Source organism: Falco naumanni, chromosome 1, assembly GCF_017639655.2.
Source record: "Falco naumanni isolate bFalNau1 chromosome 1, bFalNau1.pat, whole genome shotgun sequence".
Lineage (NCBI taxonomy): Eukaryota > Metazoa > Chordata > Aves > Falconiformes > Falconidae > Falco > Falco naumanni.
The window spans coordinates 32,199,945-32,222,568 of NC_054054.1; the positions used below are offsets into that span (position 1 = coordinate 32,199,945).

Sequence of the window (22,624 nt, forward strand, 5' to 3'; positions counted from 1 at the left end):
GAAATAAACCAAAAAAAATACATTTATTTTTATGGGAAAAGTCACTTTGAATCTGTGGTTCTTATTCCATATTCAAGCCTCAACTATCTCTACATGAGAAACGTCACATCACACAGCTGAGCTGTGTCTACTATATATTTTTTTCAGCAAATGCAAAAATCAGTGTTGTGCATTATACTGTTACCAAAGAAAATGCAACATCCATATGAAGCTGCTCTGCACATTGATCTTCCAGATGAAGAGGACCTACAGATGAACTGTCCATAACAGGGACTGAAATTATCTATGCAGAAGACAACTTTCAATTTCTGTGCATTCACTCCAGAATCTAAAAACCATAAGAGTCTCACTGTCTTGAGGAAATTCTAACAAACTATAATCTACAGGAAAAATATATTCAATTAAAAAAAATTAAAACCAAACAAACCACATTATCCTGCATGCTCGAGGAGAAGAAAAATAATTTTTAAAAGTTATGATTGCTACCGTGCTACTAGAAAGCCTTCTGTTACCACAGTGACGTGGCTGTACAAAAACATACAGGCTGAAAACAACAAAACTGGCAGTTTTAAGAAGTTTTCTTTCATCTTACCAACATTCTCCATGTGAAAATATGCCATTTTTATTGAAGCTAGTATTTCCTGAATGTGGCAGCATTTTCTGACTTGGTTTCTTCCCTGAAAATTATTTTAGCCAAGTTTTCCGCTGTGAATGCATGTTATAGTTGCAACCTACTCCCAGTACAGTCTCCAAACTTACAACTGTAACTAATCAAGATTTTTCTTGCAGCCGCTCTTGACTACTCTTCTCATTAAACTGTCACTCAGGAGACCAGGGCTCTCACACGCACACATAGTCTACCTACCAAGCCCAATCCCTTTTTCCAAATTAGTTTGGACAAGGCCTAATGCTGTGAAGCCGCTATAGTAGAATGGTGAGGACACACCAAAGAAGATACAAATACTATCACCTCAATCTGTTCTTCCATCAAATTAACATGACATAAGCTAAACTACTACACTTTGCAAGATTAATATGTATGAACTCCTTCAATACTAAACTCGCTTTATACTATTTTAACATTAACATGATTAAAGGTCTTTTCAACCAGTTCCATCTTTTTCTATAGTCTTATATTCTGACAGTAACTCCATTCTGAAAACGCTCTCCACATTGCAATAACATGCATGAATAACATCTCTTGCACTATGTTCCACCTGAAACCAAAAGGTAAGGAAGGACAAGGAAACACAAGCAAGAGATGAGATGATGCAATCAGAGTTCTGAGATTTTCTTACATACTCTTGGGGCAAATCCCAAGTAGTACTCTGCATTCACCACACTAATTGCACTCTGGTGCAAGACCCACAGCTCTAGTCTCTGCTCTGAAGCATTAACTGCTATGTTTTGCTAGAAGCGCCGTCTCATTAAGACACCTCAAGTCTCATGGGAACAAGACAGAACTCTAACACTTCAAGGGTTCGTTTGCAATACACGTCTGGTCTATGCTTGGGACCATTGGTTAAAAGATGAGAATTTTTTTTTTCTTATGGTTAAACACAGCACACTAGCAAAAGCTCTATGGGGCTGCTAAAAAAGCTACTAGCACAACTTATATTGCTTAAATTGATGGGGGCTTTGTTTGTTTTTAATATGCTGTTATCGCAAAAGAAACCATTTTTACCAGTCTCTGGCAAGAAATCCTATGGTAAAGTTACAACAGCAAACACTACTAAGTGATAGACGTCCACAGATTTATGTCAGCAAACCTCTCCTAGATGTACATCTCATCTGTTTACAAAGTTGCACAGAATCTGAATGCTTGAAAGTCTAAAGGAAAAAAAATAAAAATAAGCAATTGCTTAGTTTATTGTCTTGCCCTTATATTTAGAAGTAGATAACGGCCATGCTTATGCTTCCTTTCAAATCAATAACTATGTTCTTGCATTTCTGCATTTTCACATCACATTTCTTTCTCTCTTCAAGACTGGGTTTCAAAACATGGAAAGTGCCAAGTTTTCTATGAAACCAAAAATGGGGCAGCAGAGTTCACATCTAAAACTCTTAATACAGGTGACAGTACCAGGAAGCGAGTAGATGTCCGGAGCCAAGAACAGAAACAGAGTAAAACTTTTTTTACAGGATGAAAAGATAGGGGTCACAAGCAAGTAATTGTTGGAATCGGGGAGGCAAATAGAAAACTCGATAGCGTTCGCCAAGTGTGCAGGAAGCAGCAGCCGGTCCCACCACAGAACACAGTCTGTAAAATTTGTAAAGCCAAAAGTTGCAAAAACCGTAACAGAAACAAAGCAAAGCCCAACAGAACAGAAGACGGAGAACAAGAAGACGTAACAGTGGAGACACTCTTGAATATGTAAAGGAGTTCGGGCAGCCCCGCACAGAAAGGCGCGGCACTGCAACGCCGAGCCATTACCGCCCGCGCCGGTGCCTTCCGATGAAGGCTCCGAACGAGCTCTCTGTGGGAACGGGACACCTCGAGCCGGCACCGGGTACCTCAGCCCCTACAGGCACGTTCCCTGCCCCTCTGGCAGGGCAGGGGCCACCTCTCCCCCGCCAGCCAAGCCACCTGCCCGCGCCGCTGCCCGCCCCCCCCCCCGGTCAGCACCGCCCGGCGGAGGCGGCGGCCCCGGGCCGTACCTGCGGCAGCGCTGGGCCCCTTGTCCCAGGCGGCGCCCGCTCGGCGGCCGCGGCCCGACGCCCGCAGGAGAGGCTCGTCCTCTCCATCTCCCTCCGGCCCCGAGTCCTCCTCACCCGAGTCCTCCTCCTCAGGCCCCAGCTCCCCACACAGCCTCACAGCCCCGCCGGGGGCGGGTTTGGCCCCTTGCGGCCCCCGCCAGGGTGGCCCCGCCTGAGGCGCCGGCTCCGCAAGGAGCAGCAGCCGCTCATCGGGCTCCTCAGCACCCGGCTCCGCCATGAGCGGCCGGGACCCGAGCGCGGCGGGAGGCGGCGCCGCCGGCCGGGCTCAGGCCCCTCGGCCGCAGCCCATTGCACGCTCCGCCGCCGCAGCCGGCTCCGCGCCCGCCGCGCCCCCGCGCCTGCGCGCGCCCCGGTGCCCGCCCCCGCCGCTACCTGCCTTAAAGGGGCCGCGGCTCCAGCGGCGCCCCCGAGCCGCCGCGCGCGTGAGTAGCCGGCGACGCCGGGCTGAGGCGGGGTCGGTAGGGGCTCCCGCCTCATCTCCAGGCCGGCTACCGGTCACGGGGCTAGCACATCGGTGTGCAAGGAATTCATGCCCCACGGCGGCGTCGTATCCGTGGCACGGCGGAGTCTGTGCGGCGAGGTTCCCGCGGTACCTCGGCCGGGGGCCAAATCTACCGGTGCGAGTGTTCGTCCAGCACCGGGTGCTGCGGTCAGCTGGTGTTAGTCTGCCCATGGCTTAAGACAGCCTCAGATCGGCTCAACGTTCTGCCGGGAAATCACAGCCAAAGGCCTCCGTACTTGTCTTGTTTTTCACTGTTAGTCACTTAACAGAACATCCCCGACACTGGCTTTACTTGTCCCTCTGGAACAGGCTTGTCTCCTGGCCACCGATGTCCACTAGCCAGCTGCTCTCCCTCCCCATACTTCAAAAGGCATTATTCTACACCATCACGGTGATTTCCAAAACGAACCCTAAAAATATATATGTGAAAACTATGAATACGTTGACGTTATTTCCATGTTCCCGCAACCATCCTTGTTATTAATTGCAAGAAAAAGAATACCGCTATAACCCCAACATGCTGCATCAGAATTTGATGTGGATACCCTCTTCCCACACCTCTCTGTACAGGAGGGGTTTTCCTCAATGCAGTACTCAAAAAGATTTTGGTGAAATATGGGAGAAAGATACACGTATGAAGTACTTGTAGACAACTGGGATTCTGGGTTATACTGAGAGCAAATCAGTGCTCAGCTAAAATAATAATTGCATATACTGATTTTTCATTATTCTAGAATTATCCATAATACAAGGATTCATTTTGTCCATAACCCAGATCACAGAAAGAAAATTACTTTGCTTGGTTACTGACAAAATGAAACCTTACTGAAATGTTTGACTTGTGTTTGTTTTGTCTCAGGTTACCTGTCAGCCAGTGGACTTTGGAATTAAATTGTTGTTTACTTATGTAACTACTAATATCTGTAACATTGGATAAAATCTGTTCACACTTGCATTTCTGTTTCCATTCCTTTCTATTAAAAATGAACAGTCAACTGTGACTGCAGATGAATAGCCATTTTATGCCCAGTAAACAAGTATATGAAGGTTCCAGCGACTGGATGTTATTTTCCATACAGAAAATTATACAGATGTTAATTACTGCATGAAGCAAACAAAAAGATCAGACTAAAATGGGAGAAGTCTGACATTTTGCCCAGCAGACCATTAAGGAAGACTCCGTCTTCCTTTAGCTGTATTAGTTATGAGTGCGTTGTGGCTGTTTCAGTAATGCTCTGTTAACCAGTCCATCCATGGGTTTTAAAAAAAGTTTGAAAGTTCTTTCTATTGAATGAACCAAAAAATGAAATAGCTAATGAGTTATTTCTTCTGGTTTAGAGAATCTTCTACACCTGCTAGTCTGGTGCATGTCTAAATGCAGTTAACTTAGTTTTTATCTTCTACTGCAATGAGAATTCTGTTACTTGCTCACAGGCCTTGATCTAACAAAATCTTTACATTGCCTCAATCTTCAGTGCTGCAGAGTTCAAACACTACCGCGGCTCATAATTAAACAAAATACACATCACCATCATTGCTATGAAACCATTAATTTTAATTCTGATTAGCTAATACTCTCAATTAGCCACCTGGATTAAAATTATTAGCAATTAAATCGTGCAAGTAAGTTGGATCATTTTCCTCACGCTAAGACTTTTGTCTCTATCCTTCTAACCCACAGAGCATTCTTTGTCATGTTTATAGTATGTACCGGAGTACTATGGGGAAACGTCGGAGTGGAAAAAGAAGGGCGAACGTGCACCGTCGGGCACTTGTAAGCTTTAGGTGAGCGCCCTCTTGTGACACTTCAAAATAAAGACCGCGGTGACGAGCTGTTCGGTATTTCTACAGTACCGGCAACGCGACACGTGGGGACGATCCAGATGCAGCATGACTGCAGGGACTGAGCAGCGGGACAATTCAACTTCCGAAGCTCCTTTCTGTTCAACAGGAGTAAGAAACTGTGTTAATTATAGTCTGAGCCAACAGTTCAAACAGGTAAGACTGCTCTGTCAGAGCGCCTGAAAGATCCTAATCAGGCTAATGAAACCTACCGAAGCAGGATGGTCACTATGTACTTTTCACGTGTTAGTTACCCGTCAGAGCTCAAAACTGTAAAACAGAAGAATCAGGTAAGACACCGTAAACGAATTCTGTTGACCCAGTACAGGCTGGTTAAAACTAAACACTGGAACAAACGCACTGCATACCTCTTCAGTTTTTGCATGCTTGCTACCGGTTATTTCAGGAAGGCACATGGCAACCTGCCAGCTCCCCCGCCTGCCAGAGCGCAACGCCCGCGGGGGCCGGCGGGCACTCAGATGCCCTGAGGAGCCTCTGCGCACCCGGTCAGCTTCCACCTGCTGAGGCTTCGCTGGCAATCCCCAGCAAAGGTCCGATCCTTGCCCCACATTTCCTACTGCTGTGTTTTTTCCCCCCAAATAATGTAAATGTTAAAAAAAAAAAGAAAAAGCAAATTAGCCGTCTCCTAGTTGCACGTCTTTCTCTCTGTAATGCCACTTCGGCGCTGCCTCCCCAGCCCCGGCGGGCGGGCCGGGCTGCGGCTGCACCCAGCGGGCGGCTGTTCCGTGCTGAGCGCAGCCACGCCGCCACCTCTGCTCACGGACACGTTGCGAAGAGCAGAAAAGGCGCTTCCCTAACAGGAACCTTAAGGGCAGGTACGCGGCCGTTCTCAACAGCCTAACGCTAAACTTGGCGGGGGGGCGGGAGGAACAGCCCATGCACAGGTTCTTCACAAGCCAAGAGGCCTGCCTTCTGGCGGGCGCCTCCCCCTCACGGAGGGAGGCCGCCGGCTACCTGTCGAGAGGGCCACGCCCGAGCGCGGAAAACGGCGATGCTCAGCGGCGGCGGCAGGCACAGGCCCGCCTCCCCCGGAGGGAGCCCGGCGCCCGGCCCTGCTGCGGGGGGCGCCGCCGGGACCGGTCTCCGCCGCCGCCAGGGGAGGGGCGGGGCCCCGGCGGCGCATGCGCAACGCTTCCCCAGGCGGTCTCCGGCGGGAGCTGGCCGGCTGGCCCGCTCGGCGGTCGCGCTGAGGAGGAGCGGCGGCAACAGGAGGGGCCGGGGCCCGTGCCCGTGCCCGTGCCGCCGGGAGCCGCGCCGCCGCCCGCCCCTCGGCCATGAACGCGGAGAACTTCGGCTGCAGCGAGCGGCTGGTCACGGCGGCCTATGTGCGCCAGGGGGCGCAGGGCCGCCGCGCGCACGAGCTGCGCCTGCGGGCCCTGCTGGAGCAGGTAACCGGGCCGCTCCCGCCGCTGCCGGCCGCCGTGCCGGGGCCCCGGGGCCGGGGAGCGCGGCGCTGAGCCGCCCGCGGGCGGCGGCTGGCCCGGGGCGCGGGCGGGAGCCGCCCCGCCTGCTCCCCTCCCGGCTGGGGCACGGGGCGTCCCCGGGCCGGCCCTGTCGGCACGCAGCCTGCCGGGCGCGGCGGGCCCCGTGCCGGTGTGCCCCTGCAGCTCCCGCCCCGCTGTAGCGGCGCTCCCGAGCCCGCCGTGGCGCTGCCCCGGTGTCGGGCATGGCGGCTCGGGAGAGCTGGGCAGGCCTTGCCGCGGTGGCAGAGACCTTAGGGAGCCCCGAAGTGAAAGGCCTTGTTTGGGAGAAAAAAATTACTGCCTTAGGTTGTGCATTTGCCGAGAAAAGCTCAGCAGACAGTTAAAGAATGTTTTTTTTAAACACTAAAATATTAACGTATTGTTACACGAGGTAAAAAATGACACTTGTGCCAAAACAATGTATTTGTCTCCAGTGTACAGAAATGATCACCAACGAGTTCTCAAATCTTTCAGTTCTTGAACATCCTTAGTCACGTCACCTGCTGTTTCAAACTTAACTTTAATACCACGCTTAAGACGTGAATTAGTTTTACTGAATTTATTTCACTCGTATCACGACACGTGCAGAACCTCTGCGCTGCGGTGGTAGGGCTGGGTGGATTTATGGGTACCTTTCCCTAGAGGTTCTCTTCTGCAGGTTGCAAAGACGAGTGCAGGTCTCAACTCGGTAGAGAGCACAAGAATGACCATGTTACTGTTTGCGGTTTTGAAGTTTGTAAATGCTTTCCTTAGCTGTTAGGTAATAACTAGAAAGGAAAATACGCAGATAGGAAGATGTGTTATAAGTGAAACTATATTTCCCTTCTGCTCATAATTAGTATTTTTGCTTTTGTAATACCCAGTTATCTCCCTTTCGCCCAGTTTTCTGTTGGATTCCTGTAGTAGATTCTTGTCTAGAGAACATGTTGAACCATAGTCTTCTAGGGAGTAATTAACGTGTAGGTGCCGCAGTGGTTTTGTGTGTACTTTAAAGAACACTTGAAAGTGAAAAATAGCTTGCCTATTTTAATATCAGGATATGCTAATGTAATTGCACTTGATATACAGAAAAATCATTATTTAACTTTTTTCTTTGACGACAGGTTCATAACATATAATACAAAACAGCATAACAAAAATACAACCTGCTGTTCACTGTGGGAAAGAAGGAGAAACATTAATCAAACAAGTTGCATAAAGTTTTGTTCATTTTTGATTTCCAAGTTTTGTGGTTACCTTTCTGTTATTAAGGGAAAATGTCCTGAAGATGGATGGGATGAAAGCACCATTGAACTGTTTCTGCATGAACTTGCTATAATGGATAGCAATAACTTTCTGGGCAACTGTGGTGTGGGTGAGAGGGAAGGAAGAGTGGCGTCAGGACTCGTTGCCCGAAGGCATTACAGGTATAAATCATTGGCAATTTGAATTATTCATATTTTTTATTAGTTCTTTTAAGTGGCATATTTTATTGTGTCTTGTTATCTGAAACCTTGATAGCATTTGAGAAAAACAGTATAATAATATTGAATTGATACAACTTTCTGTATTGAAATTTAATAATGCATTGGAAGGTCTGGAATGGAACAAGAATGTTCTGTCAGTGTTATGTCCTGTATGCTGAACTGGTAGAAGCTTAAGACATTGAGATGACTGCATGCTGGGGAGTCAGAGATCTTCCTGTTTTAAAATAATCTGTGCATTACTTGCCTTTTTTAATACCGTACAGATTTTCACGTGTATATTATTAAAACCTACTGCGTACTTAGTTGTAAAGTATCAAGCATTCCTAATGAACAGCTATTTGTATTTAGTTATGTTCATTAATATCTTTATAATGTAAGTAAGTGATATGCACATGACAACCCAGTCCATCTATAGTATGTTTTTATATGAAGCAGGGAGATCTATAAAGACAAGAAGAGCTTTTAGTAGCTTTAGTAGCTTGTAGACCTTCTGACTCTTGATGGGATGTTGCATGCTGTAATTCTAGAGGGTCTGTGTTAATTGATTTATGAATATACTTTTTTTTTTTTTTGCACAGACATCTGTGCTGAGTACCTTGCTGTGGTGTTTAATGGGAATGAAACAAAGTGAAATTTCCTGGAATGTTTCTCCTAGAAAGATTAACACAAAAGTATATTAGAGACCAGAAATTTAGTAAGCTTTACCATATGGAAGCTGAATTACTTAAGCTTAATGGCTTTCATAAACCCTACAGTACCATGAAGAATTAATGAGGAAAAGCACTAATACATTTTGTTTTCTGTACTGCTCTCTAGTCTAGGATATGTGTTGCAAGGGAGGTAGATGGTCACACTGGGATGAGTATCCAAGGAATTAATGCTTTCAGAAAGCACTGGAGAAACCATGCCCAGCTTTTGGCCAGAGACAACCTGGGCTGGCATTTAGCTACTGTCGGTCTGATGCAGCTCCGTCACCTGGCATCTTGCCTTCACCTATGAGTGTCAGCAATAGCAAGGAAAGGCATAGAGGCATCCTCTACTCCACTTATTTCTGCAGTACCTTTTACAGGTAACTTTGGGAGTGATGGAGGTAGCAGGAGATAGTTCTCAAGCTGTCTTTCAGCTTAATAAATTCAAAGGGCCAGTCTTAGAGAGGATTGCTCCTTAGAAAGGAGTACATATTTGCAGAAAATAAGTAGTAGTAGTATGAGGAAGCTATTAAGAATAATATATTATTATATATATTATATATACCCAAAGTATTTATATACATTATATATAATATGTATAAAAATAAAATATTTTTACTGGAGCGAGGTTTATGTGCAAGCTTCAATTCATTATCAAGCTATTGTTGATTTCAGTCAATAGCTTGAAATGGGGGGAAAAATTTTTAAAACTATGTTCCAAGAAGTTCTGAATTCCATACACTCATCAGACTGCATTTTACTTTATTCTCAAGACAAAACCAGAATTAAAGCCATAAATAGGTGTGTATTGTTCCTAGCTTACTTGAGCAGCTGCTGCGTTTGAGCCATAGGTAAAATTAGCTCTGTAAACTTTACTTTATAAACGGTTTTAGTACCGTCCACTCCTGAAAGGTGCTAAGTAATATCCAACATTTATAAACATAATTTATAAACACCATGCAGAGATGGTATTGCACGATACATAATATTGAATAGCAGAATCAGGTAGATGAAATGAAGATGTAGAAAAAGATGGGCAAAGTGATAACATTAACCTAATTGTCTTTCAGGATGTTTTGTCACAGTATGTATTATGTCTTTGCCCTATGGAGATGAAGCATTTCTCAGGGAAGTATCTGTATAATACCACTGTGCCTATGGTATGCTACACTGTAGGCAGCAGGTTTTTGTTTTTCTTGGAGTTGTGTGCCTGAACGTGTTGACATTTGTAATGCTGATTCAGCAGACATCAAGAAGTACTGAGGTGCCTTTAAAAGGAAACTTGCCAGATGCTAAAGGTGTTGGTACTATGGGTCTTCTCAAAGTTTTTACTTGCATACTGGGAACACTGTTAATCTACTTCTAAAAAAAAAATAAATCAATTTCATACGAATATATCTTGTTATAATGGAACTTGTTATGGCAGATACTGACGTTGCATTGGATACAGCATTTTCCACAATTGTTTATCAAATTAAATTCTCTTCAGTCAGCAAGAATTATTGCTTTGGGATGTGAAAAAAACTTGATGTATGCTTTCAACCTTTTTTTTTTAGGTTGATCCATGGAATTGGAAGGTCAGGTGATATTTCTGCAGTCCAGCCTAAAGCTGCAGGGTCTAGCCTTTTGAACAAACTTACTAATTCAGTAGTTCTGGATGTTATAAAGCTGGCTGGTAGGTGTAAATGTGAAAATATCTCTTGTTTGTGGGGGCATGTCTTGGGTTCTTCATGTTAATTTCTGACTTGCTTTTTATGTGCAGGTGTCCGGACAGTGACCAATTGTTTTGTGGTTCCTATGGCAACTGGCATGAGTCTAACTTTGTGTTTTTTAACATTGCGGCACAAGAGACCAAAGGCAAAATACATTATCTGGCCACGTATAGACCAGAAATCTTGCTTTAAATCAATGATAACTGCAGGTAAGAAGGAGCTGACTGATTACACAGTGTGTTCTTCTAACAGATACAAAACTTCATCTAGCAGCCTGGTCAGTTCATATGCTTGTGGCAAGATCCTTAAAAAGCCTAATGCATAGTAGCTGTAAGTGCTTTATTTCTACACTCCTGATTTCTAACACATAACCACAAGTATGAGTTGTCTTCCTGATGCCTTGTAAAATGTAGGCGTATGTTTTGGTACAGAGGTGTATATAGTCGATAGAGAACACAATACTAAGGAAGTTACAGTTCACTTTTGGAGTTAGATGCCTAATTTGCTGTCCTGAGAATTATGTAAAACCAAGGCTCATGGTTCAAATCTCTCTTAGATTTATGCAAAAAGCATATGTGTCCTAGGAATTGTGATCAAAAGGTGACAAGCTGTGTAGTTTGCACATTCTTTTCTTTTAGAACATGGGGAGTGTTAGCTGCCCTACTTGTTTTTAATCCTGCAGTGTCACTCACCTCACTCAGGAAATTAGTATGATGCCTTTATTAGTTCAAACCTTCATTTCTCTCAAATGGACTTCCTTGTTTACCACTCTGTAAGTAAGCAAAGGGTAGAGGTTTGTCCCTGCATTGAAGCTACAGACAGATGCATAGGATCAAGGGAAGGGCAAGTAAGGGAGACTAATTTTCCAGCTCAGTGCACATACCTGCAGGTGGTGGCATAGATTCTGGTCCTAGTTCTTAGGACACATTTATTCTTTGCATAAAAGAATCATTAGATAAAAGTTAGTAAACAATTGGACACAGAAATCCAGTGTAAGTCCAGGTAAGATGCAGGGGTGTTTAAAAGGTATCAGATCGGAACAAATAGAAGATGTATATAAGAAAAGTGGGAGTGTTTTGGGAATTGTATGCTCAATTTAGGACATCAAGCCAAGGAAATTAATGTTTATAATGGAGAAGGTTGTGAGGAAATATAATTGATCTGTTAATTTTTTTTAGTAGTTAAGACGTCTACCACAAAATTAATTAAAAGAATTATCAAATAGAAAAGAGCAGGCAGCATCAGATATCTAACAACTGTCTACTAAATGCAATCTCTGTCTTCTAGATCGCTAATCGAAAACCAGACTAGGGCTAACAATGTCAATAAATTGTTCTAGTCGTAAGTTCTTCTGTAGAGTTTGAGCCTTAAATGTCAGTGTTAAGGCGCGGTGTTGAGCCATGAAGGAATAATTCACATAGCTGTGGCCATGTTACACTGCTTTGGAAATAACTTCCCTACCCCCTGTCTTTACTTTCATTCAGTAAACTGAACATCTCTGTTTTTTCAAGAAAGTAATAATTGCTTCAGCTAGCATGATGTTGCTGCCGTGCCACACCTGTTTGGGGAAGAGAGTATATGGTTTCCAATGTTTTATTCTGTAAACAGAACCTTTCTGATTTAGTTATTTATTTATAAGTAGAAATTTGAGCAACTAGCATGACAGGCTTCCCTCCCCGACAAAGAAAACTCTTCAAGTGCTACATTAGGTCAACCATGCTTTTGTCTAGCTGAATCTTGACAGTCTTTGAGGGTGGAGATTCCACAACCTCTCTGGATAGCAGTTCCAGTGCTGTGCTATCCTCTGAATGAAAAAAAGGGTGTTTTTGCAGTTTATTCTGAACCTCTCAAACCAAAATTTGTTACCGTTGCCTCTTACTGTATCCTGCCAAGGAGCATTTGGCTCTCTTGTCTTTGTAACTCCCTCTCAGATAGCTAGGAGCTGCTATTAGCTATTATCCTTAGCCTGTTCAGGCTTGAGAAGTGTGGCTCTTACAGCCTGTCTTTCTAAGCTGTGTGCACGATACCACACCCATCTTGGTAGCCCTTTGATGGATCTTCTCTGGTTTTGCAACATCTCTCCAGAGCAGCCTATTCCATAACTGGAAACATTCCACCATTTAGAAAAAGGGGATAATTTTTCAAACGTTTGTCATAACGTGTCCTTGAGAAACAACCTTATGAGGTTCACTGTAGTACAACTTAAATACAAACTTAAACTTAAAAAATAAAAGACTTGGGAAATAGCTTGATTTTGATATGACAAAGTTCACTTCCAAAATGAGGTCAAACACGGACATTTTTATCTTTTAAGAAGTCACTTGGAAGTTTATAGATTGAATAAGACACAGGTTTTATGATGAAAGCCCGTCCATAATAATCATTATTGCATTGCTACCTCTCTTGGCATTCTTTTTTAGAGAGGCTGTTTTAGTATGCTAATGTTTCACCAGACCACCTGTTGCTGTTGCATGCAAAGACTGTAAGGTAAGCTTTTGTCTGGAGTCCGGTATTTAACAAGAATATTATTGTAGTTTTTAGCTATATGGACATTGTACAGTAAGGCAGTTCTTAATCCAAGTCTGAAATAATCTGTTAAAACAACAGAAGCAAGGTTATTTTTTTTCAGATTTATACTGGAACTAAAAACCTGCAATTAGTCAGAGATTTGATGATACACATTCAAGTCTTGCATTTTTTGTTCAGGTTTTGAGCCTGTGGTGATAGAAAATGTGTTAGAAGGTGATGAGCTACGGACAGACATAGAAGCAGTGGAGGCTAAAATCAAGGCTCTTGGTGCCGAAAATATTCTTTGTGTGCATTCAACAACATCTTGCTTTGCTCCAAGGGTACCTGATAGGTAAGTAACCTTTTAAGAAATTTGTTATTTGCTACTGTAAAAAGCACCAACAAACAAGAACCCAAACAAAACCTCCGTGTTTTGAATGTCTGTTTCCTTAGAATTGCTTGATTACTGCCAGTAGTTAGTAAAGATACTTTAATCCCCTTGCTTAAGGAAAATGGCAGATCGAAACAATGTTCCACTTTCAGAAAGGTATATTTAAAAAGTGAGAATAATGCAGAAGGTGTTTCTTCTGTCATGTAAGTGAGGTTCATGATGATCTGTTGTGGTGAAATGAATATCATTTTGGCAGTGGTTTTCTTATCATTTCATGGAAATCGTAAAACTAGACTTTCACAGAAACATAGTGCAGGAAATGTAGGTCCATAGCTAATGCTGCATTTTAATATTGCTGTTGCCTTTTCTACTCTTTTCCTCTAGCCATTTTTTCTTAGGCTGTTAATACAGTTTAAAAAAAAAAAGCTACAACTAAATTTAAAATCTTTGCTTGACTTACTCTTTCCTGAATTATACTGGTGTTTATAGGGCTAATTAAAATATACTGATATAAGGAAACTCTTGGAAGCATGTAGGGCAGATGCGCTGTACAAGTATAACATTGCCCTGCTGTACCTTATCTTGGTTTGAACATGTTGCTGCCTGATCACATGATGCTACTACTTATAATTTCCAGCTGTTAAATCACCATTAAAAGAAGCTTAAAATACATTGCATTCTTTCCTAATGTTATGTGTCTGTATGCGTAAAGCCTGTAGTTGCTGTGAAGATTTCATTCAAGCACTAGCAGAAGCTGAGGTGAACATTACAGTTATGGATGGGAAATAGGGTATCTGCGACATTATTTCAATGTGTAGCTTGGTTATGGAATACTTGAAACATTTCTTAACCTGAAAATGACATGTTTGAGTAGAGGTGCCTAAAGTACTTGGTATACAGAGTCATTTGTCCAAAACGAGCACCTTTGTTACTCACAAAACCTGCTTGCTTCTTGATAATTATTTTCATAAGAAATAGAGCAAATTCCTTAGGTTTTACAGTTGAACAGGTATATTTTTATGGGCTTATATGTAGTACACTAAAGTATGAGATATTAGTAAGATGTCTTTTTTTACATGGTTTCAAATTTAGTGTCTCAGTTGTTCCACTTCAACTGTTTTTAATTTATCACAAAATTTAAGAGACTTATGTTTAAAGTTCCTCTGCTGCGTGTGCTTTTTTTGTTAATTGCTTTGTTATGTGGAAAATTTAGTTGAATATTTGTTAGTGTAGGAAAGAAACATTACTGACTTTGAAACATGGCAAATAAAGATATGTTTCACTCTGTTTTCCTACCTTTAAAAAAATCCCTGTATTTATGATAAGTTAACCTAGTTGCTAGAGGGAAGTTAAAACCATATAATTCTGTCAGAGTACTATGAACATTGCTTGAAGTTGACTTGCAGATTTATTGGCTAACTTAAATCACAGCTATCAAAATTGAATGGTCTATTTTATAGCTTGGGTAAATGAATCTTTTCCTTATCTGTTTCCTTTTTTTTTGACATGCGATTGTTTTGTCCTCTGCAACTAAGAGATGAATTATTAGGCAGCAGCACTGTGTTATGATATACCACAGATACAGGAGGATTTGAACGCATTTTCTATTTAAAGGATACTGTCAACTATTGAAGGCCATAACATTCATCTTCCTATAGGAAGGAAAATCCTGTACAGCATTTCTGGAGGCTGTAATTTTAAATGTCTGTTTTTAAATACCTTGCATTTGTAAGGCTTTGTTCAGTTGTGGTGGTGTTTTAAAATTTTAAGTGGCTTAGGATTGTTAAAAGGTCAGGGTAAGAGGTTTATGCCTCTGTACCTATCGCTTTCCTTTGAAGTATTATTGAACTTCATGGGAATAATTCACTAGTATAAAAATCCCCTTCCTCAGAGAGACATTAATTCTCAGACAGTCTTTTACCTGCTGTTGCTGTGACTTGTCCCCTGAAACTACTGTATCTAAAAAGAGAACTAAAGGAAAAAGAAGTGCCTTTTTCAGTTAGTTTATGTACTTAGCAGAACTCAGTATCTTGTTACTTTCATTTGCATTATAAGAAATTCTTTTAATGAACTTTCACAAACAGGAGAGAAAGAATGAATAAATTGGAAAAGCATTTCTGTAATTCCTATCTGTGGCTTTTAAGAGCTCGAGTAGTAGCCAAACTTACATTAATGCTGTATTTTTCAGATATAACTAGCAGCACTTTTAATGGTTCATTTTAAGCCCTGGAAGCAGACAAGTGCTATGCATAATTGTTTGCTTTCCTTGCATAATCACATAATCTTTTCAAACTGTAGCACACTCATCCTCTGTTGTAATATGGATTGGATTGTTCAGGACAATATTTTTAGGAAAAATAAAGAGACTTTTGTTTTCAGTACTTGTAGAAGCTAGCTTATTGCTCCTTTAATCTCAGGAGGTGAAAAAGACAAATACATGTACATGCTCTACGTTTCCAGTTTGGTGAAATTCTCTGCCTGCACTTGAAAAGAAGCCTGTAAGAGGGGAACTGTTGAGTCTCTGTGGACGATGAGGAATGAGTGATCAAGATCAATAGATCAGAAGGCGAAAACTTTGCCCTGTGTAGTGTTATGTTTCCTGAATTATTCTGTTAGCGTTACGTAGTTCAGGATTCAGGATGTTGATAAATGTGAAAAATTACTGGACATGCAACTCCTGACAAATATCTTGACTGTAGAAGATCCATATGTACACTATACTACTGGTGTTTCCTGATCATTAAATACTTGTGATTTCTTTAGGGATAATATGGTGATGATGTTTTCCTAAGGGCTGAGGTTCAGAAAACTTAATCTTAAGTTTGCAGCTGAATTTTGCATTACAAAATGACACTAGGCAATGTAACAGAAATAGCATGCCAAGGAATGTTACCTCTTGGAAAATGTTTTTATACTCTGTCACATTTTATATGAATGTCAGTAAATTACAGTGAGAGGCTGTACAGAAGGAGATAGGTAAAAAGGCATTGAAAGTTTAGTGTTTCCTGATTTTTTTTTTTAAATACTAATACTTTTATCGTCACTTTATTATGTATTACCTTATTTTTCAAATATATTTTATTTCTAAAATATATTCACAAGTTTGGGGAAAATCAAGAGTTATTAAAATATTTATTAAAATAATAAATAAAGCATGATTGGAGTGCTTCAAAAAAAGGCAGAAAGTACATGTATATTTAAAATGCTGAAAGCCCTTACCCAAAATGGTCTATGTATCCACATCAATTCTAGTTTGACTGAGAAATCAATCCAGGCTGAGCTCACTGATTTCAGGGATTTCTAAAGGCAAGTGAAGAGTAAACAGTTGAGCAAAGTTCTAACTTGTTGATCTCCACATTCAGACATTTTAGGGCTCTCCGTTCCTTTGGAGAGTCTTTTTTTTTCATCGGTTTATCTGAAATATGCAAGTGAGATATCAGCCAAAGGGTTGAATTAGTTCTTTGAAATAAACAGAAGCACGTTAAAAATTCCTGTTACATAATGCTTTTCATTCTCAGACATCTTGAAACTTTTCAGGTTTGAAATTTTCAGGTTGAATATTAGAAGAAAGGGGAAAAAAAGTGTGAATAGCTAAAGCTCTGTTAATTATTGCTAAAGTAATAAAACTTTATATCTGAAGCAAGAATGATTTGGAAGCTGTTTACTGGTTTCCAGGTAAAACTTTCAGTGAAGTATGAAAAATTTCAGCCCAGGTCAGCATTTTGTAGTATATGAAAAAGGTAACAAAATTTTCTCCTTAACCTTTATAGCTTAAGGTAACAAGTACTGCCTTGAGGTACTAATCAAAAAAGTTTCTTTCTCACTCTGACCTCCTTGTAGACATTTCAGTCTTTTAATGGTCTGATTTGTAACATGAACTACAGTTATCAATGCTTCTCTAAATAACAATTCTATGCTCATAGGCTAGAGGAACTGGCTGTGATCTGTGCTAATTATGACATTCCCCATGTTGTCAACAATGCATATGGAGTTCAGTCCTCAAAATGCATGCATCTTATCCAGCAGGTAGGAGCTGTGTATTTCCAATAGTAACTTTTTTAACAAAGAAAAGTAAAACTTTGACTGTAGACAACACTTAACAAATTTTATCTGATGTTTCACTGCTTTGCATCTAATCTTATGCATGTCTGGTATTTGAACAATTTTCTGAGAGAGCAGAGCAGAGGGAAATAAAACTTAAAAATAATAGTTATTTCTATGATGTGATTTTAATGTAATGAACTCACATTTATTTAGGTTTTCATTAAGTTCAGGTGTTTTTCATAACAGAAAAATGTCCCTAATAAGTTTTCTTAAAATATTTCCTAGACTTGTTGGCTAAAAGTGAAATAATGAATCCTACTTAAATAGGAATTAAGCCTTCAACAGAATGTGAGTTACAGATTTTTCAATTCAAGATACAGGATTCTACAGCAAAACTTCATGAATCTTTTCACTTAAAATATTGTTGATACAGAGAACAGCTGAGAAAACTGGGTTAAGTTCAGTGTTAGGTTCAAAAAAGTTTAATTTCTCTTGCTGTTTAGTTTGAGGAGCTTGCCTAATATCTAAGATCATCCATGAAACAGAATTCTTGCTTTTTTGTTCATTGCAGTGTATGTGCACTGTTTCTTCACTATTTCTTTTTTCTCTCTGTTGCTCACATTAAAAGAATAGGGGGATTTTTTTTAACAGGATGCAGGAGATCCTGAACTATTATGAATTTAAAATATTCTGGTTGGGGTTTTTTTCCTAATTAATACATTATTAACTAAGCAGAGACCAACTTGATAAATGATTATGATGGGAATGTCATGTTGGCAATTCTAAATCTTGAGAGACTGAAGGAATTTGACAAAACTTGCAGTGATATGTGAAATAGAAAATGGCATATGCTTTATTTGTAATGTACTTAGTACACGTTTATTGTATTTAACTTGCACAAGTTTAGTGAAATTCTAACATGAAGGAGGCTGTGGAATTGCTGAGTTTTGCTGCATGAAGTGTATCTAATGATAATCTTTTCAGACTATAAAGCTACAAATAGAACTGTTACTGTGTTGATTTCTGTGTTTTTTCTTGGCATGGTTGGGTTGTTTGGTGGTTTGTTGTTTGTTTGTTCTTGGGTTATGCAAATGGATACATTTGAGCTCTGATTTGGTTTACATTTATTTAAAAAAAAATATTTCCTGTGATAGAAAATGGATTGCCTGTGAGAAAGTAGTTATTAATGAATACTTAGGAATATGTACATGCTGAGCACAGTGTGAACAGACCTTGCAAGGGTATCACAGGAAAGAGCTTTTGAGACCATTTTATTTGTCATGCTTTTCCTCTGGTGGTCTCCTGTCAATTAAATCAAATTATCCTGTTGGCATTCATTTTCCCATTAAGAAGCTGACAAACTGAGAGTGCTTCGTCCTATCTCTCATGCACTAAGCTATTAAAACATAGAAATAATAACTGTGGTTTAGTTGGGTCTGCTTTTTTCACTCTTTTGCCATAGGCATTAACTTTGGTTTTATGTCTTGGGTTTAGTTTGTAGTACCTTGACATGTATGTATTTAAATATACTTCAATATGTATGGTCTTTAATATACTTTTTTTATGCTGCATACTTCTTACTTGTGCAGTTGACAGTAGTGGATTACTCAAATTGAATATGTACTCTAGAATCTACATTTTTTCCTTTACAAATATCTGAGTGGCTAGGTATGAGGATGTTTTGTTTTCTTGGAAATGGGGAAATCTGCTATAGGAAGTTACCTGGATCTTGGTTTTGCAAGCAGCCTTGTAAGGAAGAGTACTGTCACAGCCCACTTGTTTTAATGAAAATTTATACATGTATCAAGAAAAATCTTCTTTGCTAATGAAGCATTAACCTGTAGCCCTTTACTGTGAAAATCTGTTTTTGGGTTTTACAGTTTTAACTGTATAATTCCCATTAAGTTCCAAGGGTTTTCTTTTTGGTTGTTATTGGAAATAAGCTATGCTTAGACTTGCAGGAACTAAAATCAGTATTTTAAATCATAGCAAAATAGGAATTTGTAAGGTACTATGTAAGCAGACAGTGGTAATAATAGTCAACTATGCTAAGGAAAGGTAATGCTGTTTTTAAAATTTTTATCACAAATACAGTATCTGAGAGAGTTTAAGGAATTACATTTGTTTTAGTTGTACTGTTGTGTAATTATGATGTGTCATGTGTTTCCTTTTTCCTAATGTATGCTGTGGACGTTTTTGTTTTGTTCCTTTTTGATGAAGGGTGCTCGAGTAGGCAGAATAGATGCTTTTGTTCAGAGCTTGGACAAAAACTTCATGGTTCCAGTAGGTGGTGCTATCATTGCTGGCTTCAATGAGTCCTTCATTCAGGAGATCAGCAAAATGTATCCAGGTAACTAGTTCATCGACTGATTTCATCCATACAAAGCGACTGTAGAAAACCTGATTATCAGCTTTCGTTCACATAGAATCTATTTTTGCCAATTTAATCTGTATATCGTTTTGTTTTCAGGAAGAGCATCTGCGTCTCCTTCCTTAGATGTCCTCATTACACTTCTGTCTCTAGGTGCCAGTGGCTACAAACAGTTACTGAAAGAGAGGAAGGTAAGCTTTTTGGCAAGCAGCACTTTTTTGAAGTGAGCTGTTAATGAAGTCTTGTTGCAAAGCAGCTTTGTGTGGTAAATGCAGTTTCTGTCTAGAAAGCCACTGAACTTCTTCTGAGCTCACAGCTCTGAATCTGGGAAGGCAGTGTGTTATAATTACTTCTTGGCTCAGTGGTGCTCATGAGTAAGCATGATTTCCATGTTGTTTTCCAAAGCAGAAAGCTAAGCTGTGGTCCTGTACTATCTTGTATAGTATTCATATTTATTGTTCTAAAGCGTGACTAATTTTGTCGGTATAATAAGTAGAATTTTGCCCACAAAAGCTTAATCTGAGAAATACTGTGCTATCTTGTCGTGGTCACACTGCTTCCACAACTAAAGCATGAGATGAGAGACTGAGGCGTAGCCCAGGAGTGTCTGTTCTTCTTCATCTGGCCCTATTGTGCCTTTGTGCTATGATAGTGTTTAATTAATGTGTGTGTACCACATTCTCTGGAGGATCACAGTTTCTGTTAGGTTGTAAATACTGCACATAGCCACAAAAAGGAAAAATACTGTCATTTAAGGTATTTATCTAGATACAGAGCTAGGTTTCTTCTCTGCCTCTCACAGACTGTATGTTTTATGTTGAGTGCAATGGCATTGCACAAACATTCAAGAGGTCTAAGATTGGAACCTGTACATCTTGAGTTGTCCTTAATTCTGAACATATTACAGGTCTGGTTTTGCTATCTCTATGTATAAACACAGAGGATTCTTTTTGTGGAGGGTTTTAGGTGAGGAAGTGCTGTGAATTACGTACTCTTAATATTTTTAAATCCTGCATTATCTATTCCATTATTTTATTTAGAAACTACATTCCAATTGTTTCCTGCTGACAGCTTGTCTCTGATTACCTGGAGGGCAATAGTGCTGGGTGCTGTGACTTGTTTCTAGCTGCTTGTAGAGACATCCAGGAGCTCTGTACTGGAATTGTGATCCCATAGGAATAGCTAGACTGTAGAAAACCAGGCCAGCTTAGTGGCCTTACAATGACTAATAAGTGATCTGTGCAGCTAAAGTGAAAACATGGCTTCTGAAACACTGAAAGCAGTTACCACTTTTGCCGCTGTTGAAATACAGTTTCTAACATTTTATTTTGGGCTGGTTTATGCATTACCACGTGTGGTTTGTATCTTCATTAAAAGCAAATTGTAATTTTCCCTCTTCACTCTCATCTCCAAAAGAATCTCAAGTGAATTTGTCATGTCAAAGCTGAGTTTTATATTAGATTTACACTGGTAGCGGATACATAATGGGCAGTAAAAATATTCTCCAAGTCATAAATAATAATTCTTTCATAAATAAAATGTCTTAATGAATAGCTGTATATTTTGAATTGTCATTCTCTTGGAAGTAGAATTCTAAAGTGAATAAAGCATTATACTTTTACAGCTTCAGGTCTTTTCATTTCAAATGTGAGTATATACTATAAACACAGTTATATATGGCATAAATATGTTTCTTTTATTGGATTTGTTGTAGAAGTAGAAACCTTTTTTTGCTTAAATCTGTTTGTTCTTGAATTGTAAAAATGTAATGGTGATAGTTTATTGCCTGTGCTCTGTGAAAGCAAAGGCAGAGCTATTAGGCTTCCAGCAGGAGCTATTTATAGCATGACATTGAGTACTCCTTTCTATATTGGTGCAGCTGCACCTACTCACACAAAAAGTCAGCTATAAAAAAACTTCAAGTGTGGTGGTTTTTTTTTTTTGCTTTCTCTTTTTACGTTGTCCTTATTCACGTGGGTGTTACTTCAGGTTATTTGAGCTCAACCCAGAAAGACCAGAATATTACTGAGATTAATCTCACACAACCAAGGAAAGAAATAGTCTACCGTTTTTCTTTTACCCAGATGAACTGTTTAATATAGGAAGGGAAGAGATTATATGAGAGAGAGGAACATGTGCATGGAGTGAGGTTTTCTGACAAGCTGGCAGTGGTGGAGTGTGCAGTGTCCAAGAGTATGAGATTATATGATACAATGTGAAGGGTTAAAATGGTGCAGTGGATCTGAGGACAGAAGAGCAAGGGACTAGCACACAGATACTGTCCAAGTGTTTGAATAATGGTGGCCATATATGAAAACTTAGTAAGGAATGTTTTCACCAGTCCTATTCTCTGTTTCCAGAGAAAGGATGGAAGATGACCACCAACAGTAATGTTTTCTCACTTGTTCTGAATTTTCAATATTCCTTTTTATGTGTTTATGCGGTGTTTAAACCAGTAGTTTTCTGATCTCAGTAGGGGATTCTGGGTCCTTTTGTAATGCAGATGATGACAGCTGATCCATGGTCAAAGATATTTGTTAATATCTTTGCTTTTAAAGAACTGTTAATAGTATGTAACAATATTATGATAATATCATGTATTATGTTTTTGTAGAGACTCTTTTGATTTCCTCAGTACAGGTTATGTTGTGTCTTATATTCTGCATTCCCAGGACTTAAAACTTCCTGTTTTCATTTATGTATGTGAGTGTCTGAACCAAGCCACATGTAGCAAATATAGTGGTTACACTGTGTAATAGCATAAACAGGAAACAGGCTTCAATTGTCACCTCAGAACTGATGAAGAGCAAGGACCCTACATTCAGGTCCCTGCAGATCAGGTTTAATACCCGTTAACTATTTTAAAATACGGTCCATTTAATCCATTTAACTCATTA

At 40.3% G+C, this 22,624-nt stretch overlaps 2 protein-coding genes across 5 annotated transcripts in view; one reads left to right on the forward strand and one right to left on the reverse strand.

Annotated features, from left to right (window-relative positions):
• Positions 1 to 6,359, reverse strand: part of PI4K2B (phosphatidylinositol 4-kinase type 2 beta) — a 25,221-nt gene extending 18,862 nt beyond the window's left edge. The window contains exon 1 of one of the 3 annotated variants that reach the window (XM_040588156.1): positions 6,038 to 6,359. In XM_040588156.1, the coding sequence (XP_040444090.1) occupies positions 6,038 to 6,359 (322 nt within the window). Of the gene's footprint in view, positions 1 to 2,658; positions 3,047 to 6,037 lie in introns of those variants that run through there. The other 2 variants (XM_040588172.1, XM_040588164.1) reach the window with 2 other exon arrangements.
• The window catches only part of SEPSECS (Sep (O-phosphoserine) tRNA:Sec (selenocysteine) tRNA synthase), a 26,075-nt gene continuing 9,207 nt past the window's right edge, over positions 5,757 to 22,624 (forward strand). The window contains exons 1-8 of one of the 2 annotated variants that reach the window (XM_040588196.1): positions 5,757 to 5,898; positions 7,798 to 7,952; positions 10,258 to 10,376; positions 10,464 to 10,622; positions 13,120 to 13,273; positions 17,236 to 17,338; positions 19,577 to 19,706; positions 19,827 to 19,918. In XM_040588196.1, coding sequence (XP_040444130.1) covers positions 7,864 to 7,952; positions 10,258 to 10,376; positions 10,464 to 10,622; positions 13,120 to 13,273; positions 17,236 to 17,338; positions 19,577 to 19,706; positions 19,827 to 19,918 — 846 coding nt within the window. In that variant the 5' untranslated portion in view covers positions 5,757 to 5,898; positions 7,798 to 7,863. Of the gene's footprint in view, positions 5,899 to 6,357; positions 6,472 to 7,797; positions 7,953 to 10,257; positions 10,377 to 10,463; positions 10,623 to 13,119; positions 13,274 to 17,235; positions 17,339 to 19,576; positions 19,707 to 19,826; positions 19,919 to 22,624 lie in introns of those variants that run through there. The other variant, XM_040588187.1, reaches the window with a different exon arrangement.